General features: G+C 29.6%; 2 protein-coding genes across 4 annotated transcripts; both read right to left on the bottom strand.

Moving 5' to 3' along the window:
* Window positions 1-1,985: 1,985 nt before the first annotated feature.
* Window positions 1,986-5,813, bottom strand: LOC114165465 (solute carrier family 40 member 2-like). Its single transcript, XM_028050083.1, has 8 exons — window positions 5,701-5,813; window positions 5,294-5,444; window positions 4,825-5,021; window positions 4,155-4,634; window positions 3,523-3,694; window positions 3,186-3,323; window positions 2,935-3,045; window positions 1,986-2,129 (listed from the first exon to the last, which is right to left on the bottom strand). The coding sequence occupies exons 1-8, from the start codon at window positions 5,811-5,813 to the stop codon at window positions 1,986-1,988; spliced, it is 1,506 nt and encodes a 501-aa protein (XP_027905884.1).
* Window positions 5,814-10,442: 4,629 nt separating this feature from the next.
* LOC114166176 (solute carrier family 40 member 2-like) lies at window positions 10,443-16,958 on the bottom strand. Of its 3 annotated transcripts, XR_003599863.1 has the most exons (10): window positions 16,779-16,958; window positions 16,135-16,285; window positions 15,348-15,544; window positions 14,579-15,058; window positions 14,136-14,307; window positions 13,801-13,938; window positions 13,555-13,665; window positions 12,241-12,364; window positions 11,632-11,695; window positions 10,443-10,907 (listed from the first exon to the last, which is right to left on the bottom strand). XR_003599863.1 is itself a non-coding variant. In XM_028050856.1 (9 exons), the coding sequence occupies exons 1-8, from the start codon at window positions 16,892-16,894 to the stop codon at window positions 12,242-12,244; spliced, it is 1,488 nt and encodes a 495-aa protein (XP_027906657.1). In that variant the 5' UTR covers window positions 16,895-16,958; the 3' UTR covers window positions 11,534-11,695; window position 12,241. The 3 variants fall into 3 exon arrangements, 2 of the variants coding, with proteins under 2 accessions (XP_027906657.1, XP_027906655.1); XM_028050856.1 differs by lacking the exon at window positions 10,443-10,907 and having other exon boundaries at window positions 11,534-11,695; XM_028050854.1 differs by lacking the exons at window positions 10,443-10,907; window positions 11,632-11,695 and having other exon boundaries at window positions 12,135-12,364.
* Window positions 16,959-18,359: the final 1,401 nt, after the last annotated feature.

Genomic DNA, 18,359 nt, shown 5'->3' on the forward strand with positions numbered 1-18,359 from the left:
TAGATTTAAGATTCATTATAAAAGAATAAATATAGCTAATCATTCTTTTTTTCTTGTAAACAAAATTATAATTTACTAAAAATATATTTTAACTCATTAATTATCATTTTTACTACTAATAATAATAGAGATATATTAGTAATAAAATATTTTTTTGAGGCTTTTTTATCTTAAACATAATTCTATAATTAGTTTAATAGAGGTATATTAATTAGTATTAAAAAAGTTTTGAGGCCTTTTTTTTCTTAAAGATAATTTAATAAAGAAATATTAGTAATAATTTTTTTTTTTTTTAAAACCTTCTTATCCTTGAGGCCTAAAGCGAGTGTTTTACTCGCTTTACTCGGTCCTACTCGGTCCTGTGCTCAACCATAACTTTGTCTACTGGCCAAGTATGATAAACCATGTCAAAAAAATACTCATGTTGTATGTTAATTAATACTTGGTTTAGTCAATAAATAATCTCTACCAATAATAAAAACTTCATATTTTCCATGTAAATAAATACTACTACTATTATTATAAATAAAAACCTAACAAGCAAGCACCAACAATTTTTATGTAGTTGCAATTTAGTTGTGTAGTGGTTTCATCTCCCATAGTATTGCCTAACTCATAGTGCATTTGAAAAGAAAGTAAAGCACTTAAAAATTGGAGGCAATTGAATGATGTTTCTACTATCCACTAAGACAGTCTTAAAGATCTCAAGAAGTTCATTGTCAAGAATTTCTGTTAGTGGAGAAAACACTACCACTCCATCACCCTTCTTTCTACTACCACAGATAAAGATGTTTCCGTACAACGTTCTCCTAATCATTTATAAATTACAATTACCGTTAATTTTAATTAGTCTTTACAATTATTAAACAATTAATTATTGACCGTTGATTATTCTAGTCTCTGCAAAATATTTTTAATTTGCTCCTTGATTTAAATTCATTGGTCCGTAATTTTATTATTTATTAGTCAATTTAATCCCTTATTATGACAAGGACAGAATGAATTGACGACTGTCAAATACAAGAATTAAATTGATAATAATTGATTTGTAGCATTAGGAATCAAATTGACTGGTGGTGGTGCTAATTTCAGAATCTAAATTGACTGATAGTTAACAAACACCGGAATTAAACTTGTTTTTTTTTTTTATAGTTTTTTGAAAAGAACATATTAACGAGTAGTTACAATTTGGGAGTAATATGATGTGTTAGCTAAACAGATGTTGTAGCTAGAATGGGTTAATAATTTTTATTTATAATAATTGGATATATATATATAATAATAATAATAATAATAATAATAATAATAATAATAATTTTTACTTATAACAATTGAAAACAGATTAATAAATTTAAACTTCAAACTAAATAAATAATTTTTTTGTTAAACTTGTTTAATCCAATAAAAGTATATTTTGGTTTAATTTAATTTGTAAGATAGGAAGCCAGACTCGTATTTAAGAGGAAGCATACACTTTTGTTGAGTATTTTTCCTAGGAGATACAAGGAAGGTACAACATGAGATTACAAACGTATGAATTATAAACAAGTTAAATTGATAAGAAATTATGACACCATTTTTAATAAATAATATTAAAAATAACAGAATTTTAGTTTTTTTTTCTTCATATATTGTTCTTCATGTTTATTTTTATCTAATAAAAAAGATTTTAATTCACACTTATATGCATGAGTTAATTATTTATATTTTAAATCACCATTTTAAAATATTAGAATAATTTATCTCTTATCTTAAAGTTTTTTAACTTAATTGATCAGTAATAATTAAATGATCTTCTGAATAATAAAGAACATCATCGGTTCGATGATCTTTAAGTTTGGTTACGATCTATCAAAAGCTTTTTCTACGAAATACAATTACATTTTCAAATAAAAGCCTTAATATCTTCTGATTAAAAAAAATCTTTCTATGTATGAAAAGTGAATAGAAAACTTTTTCCGAAGAGATTGATTGAACTTCACAACTTAAGATGCTATTACAAAACATTTAGCCCACAACATTCTGTCAAAGTGGAAGAGGTGCTTTCTTACACGGTATGCATGGATACAGTATAAGAAAGCAGCTAATGTCACTGCTTGAAAAGATATTACAGCCAATTTCCAGAAGTCCTGAACATACAGATAACAGTAAACAGGTTTAACACGATTTTCATTTCGTTTGGCATCACACTCAATGCAATATATAACTTTCTTTTGAGGGCAGATGAAAAATTTTCATTTAGCATGAACTATAAAGCTACTCATAGGAAATAAACTCTAGAACAAAGTTGGTGTTGCACTATTGTTTGGAGATGATTTTTGTTTGATAGGTAAGGACTAATGAAAATTGCTAACCAAAATCAGTTATGCAAATGAACTAGAATATGTAAGTAGTTTTGTACGATGTTTTTGACATGAGGACAGTGTATTGGAAATCTTACATCGGTTACAAATAATACCAATTTGTGGTATATAAGTGAGATAAATCTTCAATTATTGGACTCATGTAATAAAATTGAGTTAGGTTTAAATTCAACTATCTATCTTAATAGGATATTAAAGCCGATCAGAGTCTAACTTAAATCGATAGTTGACCCTATTATGTCACATGTTGTCTGGTTTCCATGTTTGATATTTTAAATCTGTTGTTGTTATCTGATTCTTCTTGATTCCCATGTTTGATATTTTAAATATGAGAAAATATGTTGAAAATCTCACGTCGATTAGACTAAGACCAAATTGTTGACAAATCTCCCTTTACTAAGTCAGTTTATTGAGATCAAAGTTAAGCTGAAATTCTACTACTTTTTTAATGGTAGTTGCCAAACCAAGACATGCCTTTATTTATGGAACAATGATCAGTTATTCAGTAAGAATTGAAGTTGTAAGGGGCACTCAAAATGTGATAAATGAATGCATTAGTTTTGAAACTAACCCGTGGATCAGATATTATGATTCCCATAACATAGGCCAACAATTCCATCAAAGACTGAAGAGAACTTTGAACACCTCCAACTATCAAACGATCGGATTCAGTGACAAGATCCTATTCAAAAAATTGCAAAGGGAAATCAAGCCAAGATAGTTGAAAAAGAAGAGAACTTCAGTGATTCATCAAAGACAATATATAAAAGCTAGACACAGAAAAAAGTTAAACAATTTCAAACAATAAGGGCTATTTATTGCCTGCATGTGTTGAAGTACTGACAAATCAAACATCCACAATCCAAGCCGAGAAGTGGCTACACTTCCCATCAGAATATATGATGATAGAAAGCCACTTTGGATCCATATTGCAGCTATACATGGAAGGAGGCAAGTCCACTGCATGCACAAAGGTATCAATGATCAATAGGAATAACAGTAACCCTTAAAAAAGAAACAAACTTTTATACTAAAAATAATATCAGCAGCACATATTTTGGATAATGGTTCAGAAAGAAAGGAAATTGAAGATTTTTATATTCAAATATGTTATTCACACAGAACACTTTAGATTTTTGATCCATTACTATGTTTATACCTGAGACCATATTGACCAAAGTCCAGTTCTAATGGTTGATATACGAGACTCTAGCACAGGGTATGCAACTGTTGCAGCTATTCCAATCACAGCATTTATTCCTCTTCCTAGTCCAATAACATATGCAGGTATTCCTTCCCATTCTAAAGTAGCTGTCATCAAAGTTCCAAAACTGAGGCAAGTAATTGGAATTCCATCAATGACTCTTCATACCCATTTGACAAGATATATGAGACAACTTAAGCTGTGCTAAGAATTAAAGTTTTTGAATGACTTTGTTCAATGGTGTTAGCTCGGACTATTTTTTATCAGAAATAAAACAGTAATTTCACAAAACATGGATGCACACCAGAAACAAATGCTCAGGTTACTACACAAGTAGTTACATTAAAGTTAAAAAGTACAAGAAGTAAACAATTATAAATGTAGATTGGACTAAGAAGTATCTGAAATGTGTTTGACAAACATACATCTACAATTTTGAAGTGTTTCTAATTCCTTTGTTGAATCTGAACAATTCTTATCTCTCATACAATAGTATCAAACAGCTTCTGAAAAGTTAAAAATGTTAATATCAGGGAAAAACAAAGTTTGTGCAAAGTGATATGCTATGGTTGTTTGTAAGCTTTCACCTTAGTACTGTGAAAAATAGCAAGGCCAGAGCTAGTCCAGGAAGTGCAACTTCTTGTTGCAAGTAAACTCTCCATGCAGCAACATAAGGAATCTCTGAAATTTTGTCAGAAATTTTTTTGTTCCATTTTCTATCTGCAAATTCTGAGCTACATTCAGTAACAGGAAGCAAGCTATCTTCCTCAGAGCTAAGATTGTTCATTTCTTGATCACATTGTAAAAGTCTTGCCATCCTTTTCTGGCTACTTTGGCCCAAAGCTGGAATCCCTTCATATACAGAAGTGAAAAGCCAATACTCCACCCAAACAGAGACAGTATTCCACAGTGCTAAAGTTATTGCAGATGCTTTTAGTGATACAAAGCTTATTATGAACCCTGTTATGACAGGAGCAAGAAGTTTGCAACATAGATCAATTCTTCTTGTGACTGAATTCATCTTTGTAAGCAATTCTGGGGGTTGACCTTCACATATAACCAACAACCTGTGCAATGGCAACTAAAGCATTTTTTACACAAAAAATTATCTGACTTTCAAAACCTTGAGAAATTGCTAAGATATTATGTTGAAAACTGAGCTAAATCTTTAATCTTTAGCATCAATATTTGTTTCAAGCAATAGAAAATTTATCATATATCTATTTTTCTCACCAAAGACTGAAGGATATTAATTACCATTCTCTTTCAATCAGGATTGTACCGGCAAGAGTTGAAAGCACACCAATGCCACCACAGACATTGATTAGCAACACAAGAAACATGAAAATTGAGAAGTGTGTAAACTTCAGAGATGAGTGATTGAGTAAGGTAACTACACAGGCCCCAGCAATAACAAAAGAGAGATTTTGTGTCACCAACCACAATTGTAAAACCTGACAATAAATTAGGCAGATAGAGTTATTTATCAAAAGGCACCATGATATTTTTTTGGTATATGCTATAGGTATCATTAACTAAAAGTAATCTTTTCCAACAAATTATAACCACTGTTGTGGACGATACAACTTTTCTTTTAAGAATTTAACAAGTTACATACTTAAGATCAAAACTTGACATGATAACAAATTGCAAAAGGAGAACATGGCCTCATCTGACAAAAAATTACAAAATTCACTGTTTTTGGATAGACAATACTTGTTCTCACCTTAAGAGAAGACAACTTATCAACCAATTTTCCAATTATGGGACCAAACACAGCAATGGAGGCAGATTCAACTGCACCATATATTGCTGCATACAGCAAGGACTCTGGCCAAATATTGATCATGTATAAACCAACAGAGAATTCCCACATTCTGCAAACGTAGATCCTCAACGAATTTGATTATTTGTTATGGAAAAAACAAAACAACAAAATAGTGTAACACATTTACTGAAGCACCAACGATTTGGAATATCACAAGACAAATTAATCATATCTTGTGCAGTCTATATTTCACATCACACTGATAAATTTCTGATGTCACAGTCATTTCAACTGATAATAATGTTTAAACCCATTATCCAATTTTTGAGAGAATGAAATCAAAAGTTGAAGTCTAAAAGAAGAACCTGGTACCCCATCTTGCTAAGAAGTGTCCAATGTAGAGATAATTGATTAGAGCTAATGGCTGTTCTTGTTGTCCAGTGAGTGGAGGCACCCTCAGTTTCACGCTTTCTTCCATTTCAGATTCTTACCCTCACTCCTTTTCACCATTACCCATCCATCGCAATTGTTATCTTAATCAAGTAAGTTACATGCAGATTGCAAAACTTCAAAAGTCTTATGTATTAAATGAGGTTACACCAAGTTATTCATTACTTTTTAAAACTCAATTAAGAATTCAATAAATGTTTAAAATAGTTGTTTATAATATATTTTTTTGGCTTAATAGCATTTTATTTGTAACTAAGTTAACATGATCGCTTATGGTTTAGAGATGATGAATTTAAAGACGGAAATATCACATTGAAATTTAAAAAAATAAAATAAAAATCACACTAAGTAAAAAATAGATAGAAAAAAATATTGAATTATTATTATAAATATAGAGACAAAAATGTTATTAAACTAATTTTTTTTATGCAATTATAACCATCCATTATAAGCAGTTTATACTTTTTTTAACCCCTTTTATTCACCAAAATCTTATATATACTAAGAGTAATTTCAACCATAAGAGTTTTAAAAAATAATCGACAAGATGAAAAATATCTTTACTAAAATTACTTAAAAATAACTTCATCACTCTTATATTTTGTAATTTTCGTAATAATTACTTATTAATATTTCTTATTTATTTACTGTATATAGAAATTAATCCTAAAGATATATAAATTTTTTAATTAAATTTCAACTATTAAAAGAGATATTTTCAAGAACAAAGAAAATTATCAAATAAATTCAAAGTCAAATCTATACATGGTAACAGTTTCACTGAATTGCGGCTAGAATTTCAGCTAGTCTCAGCTAGAATTAGGCAACAAACAAGTCCACGTATTCGTATTGTATACAGTAGCAGCATGAAGTTTTTTAATTTTAATAATATGGCAATTTTTAATTTTTAATAAGCTTATAGATTGTTGATTAAATTACTCATTTGATTATTGAATTTGTCAAACTAATGTCAAATTGGTTATTTAATTTTTTGTTGTCTCAATTTAATTTTTATTTTCTTAAAAATGATTTAATTTAGTTCTTACCGTTAGTTTGACAAGATGGTGTTAAAGTTAGCGTCACGTGTCAATTTCTAATTTTTTTAATTTTTTTAATTTTTGTTAGTAAGAATATCATCATAAGTTTCATACAAAAAGTAAATTAAGTGTTGAGCAATAATATTGTTTCATTTTTCAAATATATGGACAAATATATGGACCAAATTGAATCATTTTGACACGTGACACAACACGTGTACAAAATAAAAAAAAAATTCAAAAAAATTCAAAAAATTCAGAAATTGACACGTGGCGTTGATTTTAACACAGTTTGGTAACGGCAAAGACCAAATTGAATTATTTTTGCAAAACCAATAACCAAAATAACAAAAAATTGGAGGACCAATTTGACAATACTTGACAAATACAAAGACCAAAAGGTAATTTAACCTAAATTATTTTGTTTTTCAATTTTTTATTTTAAATTTACGTTTGTTTTTAAGCTGAGTTTCTTCGTCTAATAACCCTTTATTGACAACGATCTATTTAATTTGGGACAAAAAATATAAGTTCAAAGGCTTAATTAAAAAATGTTTTAGAAATCTAATTAAAGTTAAGTATTTCTTTGAACAATTCTTAAATTATTCTCAAGCTTTTGTAATAATCTTTTGTAATATTGTTTCATTTTTACAAAAATTGAGACTAAATTGAAATTAAAAACAAATATATGGACCAAATTGAATCATTTTGACACGTGACACAACACGTGTACAAAAAAAAAAAAAACCAATAACCAAAATAACAAAAAATTGGAGGACCAATTTGACAATAAGGGAAATAATTTGGCAAAGTCGGTCTAGAATGAAATTTGGTTGTATTTGACTTCAGTCAAAATTTGGTCGTATAAAGCCAAGTCGACACCGACCAAAATTTGGCTGAGTCGACCTTGGACCACATTTGGTCGTATTCGACCGAGTCGGCCCCGACCCAAAATTTGCCTTATTTAGTCAAGCTGTCCCCAAAAGAAATTTGGTCGTATTAAACCAAATTCGGCTAAATTAGCTCCCTTCAAAATATGGTCGTATTCGGCTGAATTTCGGAGAGTTGGTACCGAACGAAATTTCGCTGTATTTAGCCATATTCATTCGAGTTGACTGTGATAGAAATTTGGCCGACTCTATCGTATTTGAATCAAGTTAGGCTTGAACGAAATTCAGTCGTATTAGGTTGAGTCAGCCTCAGCATAATTTCGATCGAATTGGCCCCAACCAAAATTTGGTAGAGTCGATCCTAGTCCAAATATGGTTGTATTTGTCCGCATTAGCCCTTGTCGAAATTGGGCTGTATTCGAGCGAGTCAACCTCGACCAAATTTTGAACGTATTCAACTAAGTTGGACCCGAATGAAATTCGTCCGAATTTGGCCGAGTCTACCCCAACTAAAATTTGGTCAAATTTGACCAAGTCTACCCCGATCAAAAGTCGTCCTAATTCGGCCAAGTTGGCCTGAAATTTGTCCGAGTTGGCTGGGCTAAAATTTCGACCAAGTTTGCCTTGATTGAATTAGGCTGCGTCGACCTATGCCGAAAGTCGACCGAGTTGGCCACAACCGAAATTCAGCCAAGTCGGTCTAGCTGAAATTCGGCTGAGTTGGCCTCGACTAAAATTTTGTCAAATTAGATAATGTCGACCTCGATGACATGTTTTATAAAATTAGTTTAAATTTCTTTTATAAATAATAAATTCTGAATTTTGAACTTTATCAAATTATCTCGATATGGATTTAAATCTTGATCCAAATATTTGGATATAGATTTAAATCTTGATCGTTATATTTATATCTGAATTTAAGAAAAATAAAAATCCAAACTTGCTTTGAAAAAAAAAATTGAATATTAAATTTAATGCAATTATTTAGATCTAGAATAAAATTAGATCGGATATTTAAAATTTCAATTCATGATCGTCCTATAAGGCAATTTCTTCTTTTATATAGCTTTTATGTTATCTTTTTATGTAAAAAACTTGTTTTACAATTTTGGAAGTATTTTTACTTTCAGATTATTTGAAAATAAAAAGTACTTCTGAGTTTTATTTGAAAATTAAAAATATTTTTAAAATGTTAAGAAAAAAAAATAAAACTTTTGGATTGTATAATATAAAAGTTAATGAACTTTTAAATTATATAATTTAGAAATTATTTTTAATTTTTGGATTATGTAATTTGTCAAAAAACTTAAGAAAAAAAACTTTTAATTGTATAATGTAAAGTTATTTTTAATTTTCAAATCACATAATTCAAAATTTATTTTTCACCTTTATATTATATAATTTGAAAAAGAAAAATATTTTTTTTATGGGATGCATAAAGTGCAGGAATAAGATATAAAAAAAACCTGTGCCGTCCTGTGAATGTTGTACAAGAGAAGGAAAAGAAATTTCAAATTGAATAAAATATGGGAGGATTATTGTTAGTTATTTTTGTAAGATCAAACATAAAGTTATTCAAGTAAAAGTAGTCACCTAAATGAAATGTTTTCATCGTAATAAATATTTGAAAAAAGGCACTCAGTCCTTATTTATCTATTTAAAAATTGTTAAATTTGAATTATAAATTACTGTTTCAAAAATTACTCATTTATTTTATAATAATGGCTGTCAGGTTTTAAAATTAGCGGAAGGATAAAATAGTAGAAAAATATCGCGTATACTAAAAATTGCATATCTTTTTACTAAGAGCAGAGATATAAATTAAGTTTAATTATCTTTTAATTCTTATTATTTATTTATTTTAGTCCTTTTAGTAAAAATTTTAATCAAGTCTTTTAATTTTTTAGAACGTAACAATGTAATTACTTTCTATTCAACTAACAGTAAAAGCATTAATAATGAAATATTGATGGATGAAAATGGGATGAGAAAAATTGGTTAAATAAATTTGATCTGGCTAAAATATTCATAATCTAATGAGTACTTTGGTCATAGACTTAAATTTTAGGTCTAAGTTTACCTTTCTAAAACCCTCTTTGGTCTATTTAATGTTTTTAGGTTTAAAAATTGACTTAACCTATTTATAAACAAAGTAATATGCTAATAATAAGATAATATTAAATACATTATAAATAATAAAATTCAAAGCAATTGTTATTCAAGCGATAAAATTATGCAGACTAGGTTTTATAATAGTTAAATGTGCTTTATTTATTCATATGATATAAACATATTTTTAAGATCACTATAATCGTAATTTATTTAAAATTCCATTTAATAGAAGGACTTTAAAATAAGATAATAAGTGTATATTTCAATAAACTTTTAAAATTTGAATCTATATGTAGGTCAATTTGTTCAATTTTTTAGAGTTTCAAATTATTTTTAAATATATAAAAATTTTAGAGGTATCAAATATGTATAATATATTAAAATTAAAAAAATACTTTTATTTATATATAAGTGAATTTCTTTTTTGGAGGACTAAGGCTCCTTAATTTCTAACCAAGTTCTATCACTTTTGCCTCCAACAAAATATACATGTGAAATATATATATATATATATATATATATATATATATATATATATATATATATATATATATATATATATATAAAATTTAAAAAAAACTTACATTTACTTTGGAAAAAGATATGTAGATATATCAACAAATGCTCTTCATTTGAGAATGAATAAAAGTGAAACTTACAATCTTTCCTGATACAAAATGCACAAACTCTTCAACCTTTACAATTTTGTATGCTTCTCTTCTTTGTGATTCCCATGTCATGAATCTAACTTTTCGTGGTATTTATAGCACAATTTGGGTTCACAACTCACTCAGTTTTTGTAATTTGGCTGATGAAGTGAACAGAAGAGTGGTTTTTGCTAGCCTATGACAGTTGCCCTTGATTGTGGTGCAATAGAGAGCTACCACTCTTGATGGAGAAGCATAAACTATTTCATGGTCCCAGAATTGGAAATAAAAAATATACAGAGAACCAAAATGTTAAGTTTAGATGTCACTATATATTTCATGGTCCCAGAATTAGATTAATAATATCTCATTATTTTAAGGTATCCAACCACAACCACATCATTGTACTTCTTAATACAACCAGAATGGTCCTGTTCTGCACACAATCAGAGTAGACAAGTGAAAAAGAAAGCCATGAAAAGAAAGATAAAAATGTTGTAGAATATAAAATAGTATGCAAGGAGGACAAATTTGATACAATGCTGACATGTGTCTATATTTGGACAGTTTTAATATAGTAGAGAATAATATGGTGCCACTCCAAACTTTTGAATTAAATAATTTAATTAGCCAACTTGACTGTAACTATATTTGGAATGGTTGTATACTTTTGTATGTGGATAGTTTGTTGTATTGTTTCAAATGTTTGTCTTAATTTTTTTTTATAATTGTTTGGAGATAAATGACAATTCAATGTGATTAGGCTACATTTTTTTTTTCAATTTTGATTATATATAAAAATTCATTAAAGCCATTAATACTTATTGTGTTATAAATGAAAGTAGTTTTTATTTAGTTAAACTAAAAAAAATGAGATAAGACAAAACAACCTACACAGCTTGGGAAATTTTCTATCGGCATTGCATGAAAGAACAAATTTGTTTATTTGTGTGCCAATCATGGCATGGTTTGTAAGGTTTTCATAATATTAAATACAGATGAAATAACTGCTCATATATATATATATATATATATATATATATATATATTTTAAAACACGATTACATTTTGAGAGAGAATATAGGAGAAGAAAAAATATTGTGTATAAGAAAAAAAAAAGAGAATATAGGTTTGGTACAAGCATGGTGCAGAAGGCTTACCTATGAAGCCAACTCAGTCTTAGAATTTCAAGCATTTTTTTCAGCATCTTATACAAATGTTATCCTGAAAGTGTAAATTTCCAACCATATTAATCCAAAGTAAAAAAAGACACTTGATAAATATTTTTACCATATCTCCAGAGTTTCAAATTTTGTACATGCTTCCATATGAGCTGAATTGTACAGTGTTTGATTGTCACAAGAGTTGTGCTTCTAAACATGGTCACAATATCAAGCAGTCTCTATTGCATCACTCACGTAGCATTTGGCATGAGGTTTGCTTTAAAAGGGTAATCAACTGAAGTAATTGAGATGATGAAAATGATAATGATCTTACCTATTAGGTACAAATATGCTACAGACATTAGATACAAAAAGAGAATTTGTTCTTTAGGCTTAAAACCTTCATTTATGTAATCACATATATGGTCTCATCTATTGAGGGAAATTCTTATGCAAAAAGAATTGTTTAAAAGCAGGATGATTGTGAATAATTCTACCCATTAGACAAAACACTGTCACTCCTTCACAAATGTATATATTTCTTCAAAGGGCACAGAACTTCATCCTAATCTTAAAACATTTGTTGCCTAAGATGCCTTTCCAAACCTTAATTCCACTTTAGACGATCAAAGTGAAAGAGGTGCTTCCGCACATGATATACATGGATGCAGTAGAGGAGTGCAGCTAATGTGACTGCTAGAAATGATAAAAATGTCAACTTCCAAAACTCCTGAAAAGTTACACAGATAGAAAGAAGCATGATCAACATAATTGAGATTTTGATAAGCATTAGATTCAAAGCAATAGCCATCTTTTGATGATGAAAATGATAACAATAACAGCCCTATCCCACTAATTGAAGTAGGTTACATGACCGCATGATGCTATTCAGTATTGTTATAGATCAAATCTTCAAATGAAATCTTGAGGTTGGCTACAATAGAGGAATCATTGAAGAAGAAGAAGAAGAAACAAGGTTGGTTTAGAGAAGCAAGATCTTTTTTACTGAAGCAAGGTTGGTATAAGTAAAGGAACAAGCTTAGTCTACTCAAGAGTAGTCGGAGGAGTAGAAGAGGAAGTATGATATCGTCATTAGAGAAGCATAATTTGTTTGAGACAAAGATAAGTTCTTCTGATATAAAATGTTTTCACTAAGGATTGAAATTAAATAGTTGATTGAGAAGTTAAAAGTTGAAAATGCGAAGATCCAATTATATCAAAGGGAAGCGATTGTATTTCAACAAGAGAAAACTATCTTGGAACAAAAGATCCAAATCATTCTAAGCCAGCAGGTCAAACTTTTGAGGGAGAAACTAAGAGTTTGCATCCTCAATGCAAGGAGTGTTGGAAACCTGCCTTAGATACTATCAAAGCAGTTTAAATTTTAATTTTGAAGAAGTCAATTATTAAATTGATAAGAGTATGTTATCTTGTTTTTAGTTGTTAGGGTGTTAGTTTCATATTTTATTATTCAGCTATCAGTACCAACTCCTAAAATCACAGAGCAAGATTTCTATTAAGTTATTTCAGTAAATACAAGCCAGATTCAATAAAAGCTTTAGGCCTTTTGCAATTCATAATATTTTATATTGTTTCCTGGCTCTGCTGTTTTTCTTCTAACCTTAAACAAAAACCAGAAGTTGTGGTGCATAAGAAAGCTTGGGAGTGTTCCAATAATGGAGATGCATCTGAAAAATTTGTTGTCTAAAAAGAAAGTTTTCAACTATAAAATTAGATTAACTAGAGGTATATTGTTAGATCTAATTTTACGTAACGAAATTAGAGAATTCTGTCAGAAGTTGAAAATTGATGAGATACTCAGAAAGTCTTTTATCAAAGACCTAAAGGAAAACCCATACGTAGCAAGTATATATAAAAAAATAAATATTTTGGGTAGGACATGGATGTTTAAAAGCTCACCCGAGGATCAGATATTATGATTCCCACAACATACGCCAATAAATCCATCAAAGACTGAAGTGAGTTCTGGACACCCCCAACAATCAAACGATCAGATTCAGGAACAAGATCCTATACGAAAAAAATTAATAAGAGAAGTGAGGCCAAGATGACTGTTAAGAAAGAACTTCAGTGATTGATCATAGACAGTTAAAATAAAATATTTAGGGAAATTTGAATAACATCAGGTAATACAGGTCAACTCGCCTGCATTTGTTGAAGCACAGACAAATCAAACATCCACAATCCAAGCCGAGAAATGGCTACACTGCCCATAAGAATATATGATGATAGAAATCCCCTATGGATCCACATTGCAGCTATACATGGAAGGAGGCAAGTCCACTGCAATTGAATGCACAACATACATAAACAAGGACAACACAGATCGGTAGGAATAACCCATTTAATTAAACAACCTATACACTATTGTTATATCAATAATACATTTTTTTTTTTTTAGTTCACATAATTGAGTATTTGACTGGCACTCATATCATCTATACAGAATATTTTAGAGCCATTCATTACTTAATTTATACCTGAGACCATACAGACCAAAGTCCTGTTCTAATAGTTGTTATTTTTGACTGTAGCATAGGATATGCAACTGTTGCAACAATTCCAATCACAGCACTTATTCCTCTTGCTATTCCAATAACATATGCAGGTATGCCTTCCCATTCTAAGGTGGCTGTCATTAAAGTTCCGAAGCTGAGGAAAACATTGAAATTTTATCAATGACTCTCATTAGAACATAAAACAAAAAATATCTTTATCATGATTCTAATAACTCTTCATGCCCGACAAACAGCAAAGAAATGCAAGACATGTTTCTACCTACAAAGAAGAGTACAAAATTAATTAAAAGGACAAGCTTCATAAATAAACTGGATATTTTAAGCATTAGTGGAAAAGGCTAATTCTGGCTTGTCTTTTATTTTCATGTAATGTTTACTTGCTACACTTTTTTATGGGCTTTCACCTGAGTACAGTGAAATATAGCAAAGCCAGAGCTAGTCCAGGAATGGCAACTGGTTGCTTTAAATAAACTTTCCATGCAGCAACATAAGGAATTTCTGAAATCTTCTGACAAAGTTTTTTACTGTGTTTTCTATCGACCAATTCTGAGCTACCACCAGTAACAGAAAACAAGCTATCTTCCTCCAGAGTTGGATTGCTTCTTTGTTGATCACATTGTGAAAGTCTTGCAATCCTCTTCTGGCTACTTTCGCCTAATGCTGGAATCCCATTATATACAGATGTAAAAAGCCAATACTCCACCCAAACGGACACAGTATTCCACAGTGCTAAAGTTATAGCAGATGCTTCTAGTGAAACAAAGCTTATTATAAACCCAGTAATAACTGGAGCAAGAAGTTTGCAGGTTAGATCAATGCGTCTTATAACTGAATTTATCTTTGTCAGAAATTCTGGGGGTTGACCTTCCGCTATAACTAACAACCTGTATAATAGAAACAAGAACATCACGTTCTTCACAGAAATATTTATTCTCCATTTAATTAAGTATCCCTAATAATTCAGTTACATTTAAGACATTAGATTATGTAGTATGAGCAAAGGCATTACATTCTGAAGTGACATAATAGAGGTGGTAACCATACTTGGAAATACCATTTTTTCCTTTACTGGGCACAATGAAACTACTTGCAAACCAGAAAAAAACTTTTAGAAATAATTAATATTCTTCAGAGTTGTAAATTGAGAGATAGTAAAGACAACAATTAAATTACCATTCTCTTTCAATCAAGATTGTACCGGCAAGGGTAGAAAGCACACCAATGCCACCACAGATATTGATGGTCCATAAGAGTAATGTGAAAGCTGAAAAATTTGTAAACTTCAAAGATGAGTTGACAAGTAAAACAACTACAGTTGCCCCGGCAATAACAAAAGAGAGATTTTGTGTCACCAACCACAACTGCAAAACCTGCCAATAAAGTATGCTGAGAGAGTTATTTCACCACTGATTTTCGTTATCAAAGAATTAAGAACCAAATTTAAATAACTAAAGTTATTCTGTCAGATATTGCTATATACTTTTTCATCTTTGAATTATTCATCTCTTATTATTTAGATAATTCTTGAAAAGATTTTGGCATTTCACATGCATATGCTGTTAGAATCTAAGGTCTTAAATAATGTGATGGATAGGGGAAGTCCAGAAACAGAACAAACCAATGGTTTAAGCAAAGAATTATACGCCACATCTTGACCAAAATTTATGTCATCTGTTTATAAGCAGTTTCACTTATATAATCCTCTCTTTACCCATTTCTTTCCATTTTAGGGCTTCTTCATTCGTACACACATGATAGTAAAGGGGAAAAAAGATAGACCAAGCACAAAAGTAGCCTTTCAATACTGGACCCATACATTCTATTAAGACAAGTAGAATAAAAAAATCTTAACTTAGCGTTTAGCTTGTAGCAAAAGGACAGAAAGCTTTACAGGTCAGAAGCACTAGTAGTCCTTTAATAAAAAGCAGATAAGCTAATTAGTAATACTTTGGGCTCACACCTTCACATAAGACAACTTATCAACCCATCTTCCAATTATGGGGCCAAACAGTGCAATGGAGGCTGACTCAATGGCACCATATATTGCTGCATACAACAAAGAGTCTGGCCATATGTTGACCATATATAAACCAACAGAGAATTCCCACATCCTGAAAGCACAGATGCACGGTGAATTTAACTAGCAAAAACCAAACCAATAACAAATAGTGCAGCCCATTCCTGGGTAACAGTGATTTTGAAAAATTCAACTCCAAAGCTAAGACAGAATGATCCTAATTAACTGGCTATATCCCAGACACCTTACATGCATGTATATTATATCTCATCTAATGTGGTCTATTTCCCAGCTTGGTACAATTAAGGGTAATTGATACAGTTAAATCGCACATCCCACTAAAAAAATTTCTCATTTCATAGCACAAACAACCATTTCAAGTCATCCGCTTTGGTAAGAGGGGGCAGAAACCCATTTTCCTAATCAGGGAGATTTTCAAAACTACAAAGAAGAAAAAGAAAATTTTCTTTGCATTCTTGTAAAAATGAAATCTATTAAGCACCGGAAACACTAGTGATCAGTGGCATATCTATCAATAATATTTGAGTTCAAATAATTAAATCAATGGTGAGAGGTGAAAGGAAAACCTGGCATCCCATCTAGCTAAGAAGTGACCAATATACAAATGATTGATCAGAGAAGATGAAGTTTGCTGTTCTTGAGCAAGAAAAGGCTCTCTTGTCAATGTGTTGCTTTCTTCCATATCAGATTCTTTCTTCCCTTTCACTCACTCCCTTTGACCATCAAACTCTAGAGCAAGCAACAGCATGCAGTTTCAGTCAGTCATAAAAAAAATATAATAATATATAATATATAATATATAATAATAATAATAATAATAATAATAATTAATAATAATAATAATAGAATAATGTAGGTTCGTTGATAGCACATGGAAAATTAGAGTGACGCAATTCTTTTAAAGAGGTTTTATCTGTGTTGAAATTTTTAGTTTTGAAACTAAAATATTTAAATGAAATTACTTTTTTTATGATTTATAATAAGATTAGGTGAACACATACATTATATACTCTTATGAAGATAACGTTATAGATGTCGTGTAAGTTTTATTTAAAGAAGGATACATAAGTAAAAGAAGTTTTTCTTTTATTATCATTTAAATGGATTCAACAACACACTTCAACGTTGTGAAAATTGCTCCAATCAGTGACCTTGATCGAGGTATTGATTAAGAAGTTAGACCATTAGATCCTTGACTGACTTGATCAACTTAAAAAAAAAGTATAAATATATATGATATCTTAACATACGATAAGTCCAACCTAGCACTATTCTTTTTATCATTATAAAGTTGAAGGAAATATGAAAGTTCACACTTTAAAATCATGTACCAAAGTTTTTTCTTGCATCTCTATACGTTTCTTCCTTTATTTCTATATAAATATTTTTTTTTAATTTTTTTTTTCTGGATTGCATAATTTGTAATTTTTTTTAAGATTGTATAATGGAAAAGTCAAAAATGATTTTTAAGAATTTTTTTAAAGCTAAAAATCACTTTCAGATTTATGTAACTCGAAAATAAAGAAAATTGACTTTTAGATATTGCATCGAAAAACTAAAAATACTTCTAAAGTACATAATCCGAAAATAAATAATGTCTGGATCACATATTTTGAAAGTTATTATTGATTTTTAAATTATACGATCCATAAATTATTTTGTACTCCAAGATAGTATAATCTAAAAGCATATTTTTTTAAAAAAATCTGAATTATGTAATAAAAATAAATTTTACTTTCTTACGTAATTAATAAGTCATTTTTAATATTTGAATTGCATAATTAAAAGAAATAGAAAGTTTTTTTTTTTCAATGAGATGTAAGAAGAAACTTATAAAGGCGCATGAAACAAACCACCAACATATACATACATTAATATATGCGGGGTCAACTAGGTCTTTGTATTTTTTATTGAATTGGTTAAATCAGTCGACGTCAACTTAGGTAGTGTAAGGTCAAATGAATATTTAATTTGATAACTAACTTGTATCTGAGCAACAATTTGCTAATTAAAAATAATGTAACTACATTTTTACGTTATAAAGTCAATCCAATGGTTTTAAGTAGAAATAGTATTACAACATAACCTCCAATAAAAGAATTCTGTTTTCAATAATTTTTGTAATTAAGATAATAGTTAGATTGACG

Source organism: Vigna unguiculata, chromosome 10, assembly GCF_004118075.2.
Source record: "Vigna unguiculata cultivar IT97K-499-35 chromosome 10, ASM411807v1, whole genome shotgun sequence".
NCBI lineage: Eukaryota > Viridiplantae > Streptophyta > Magnoliopsida > Fabales > Fabaceae > Vigna > Vigna unguiculata.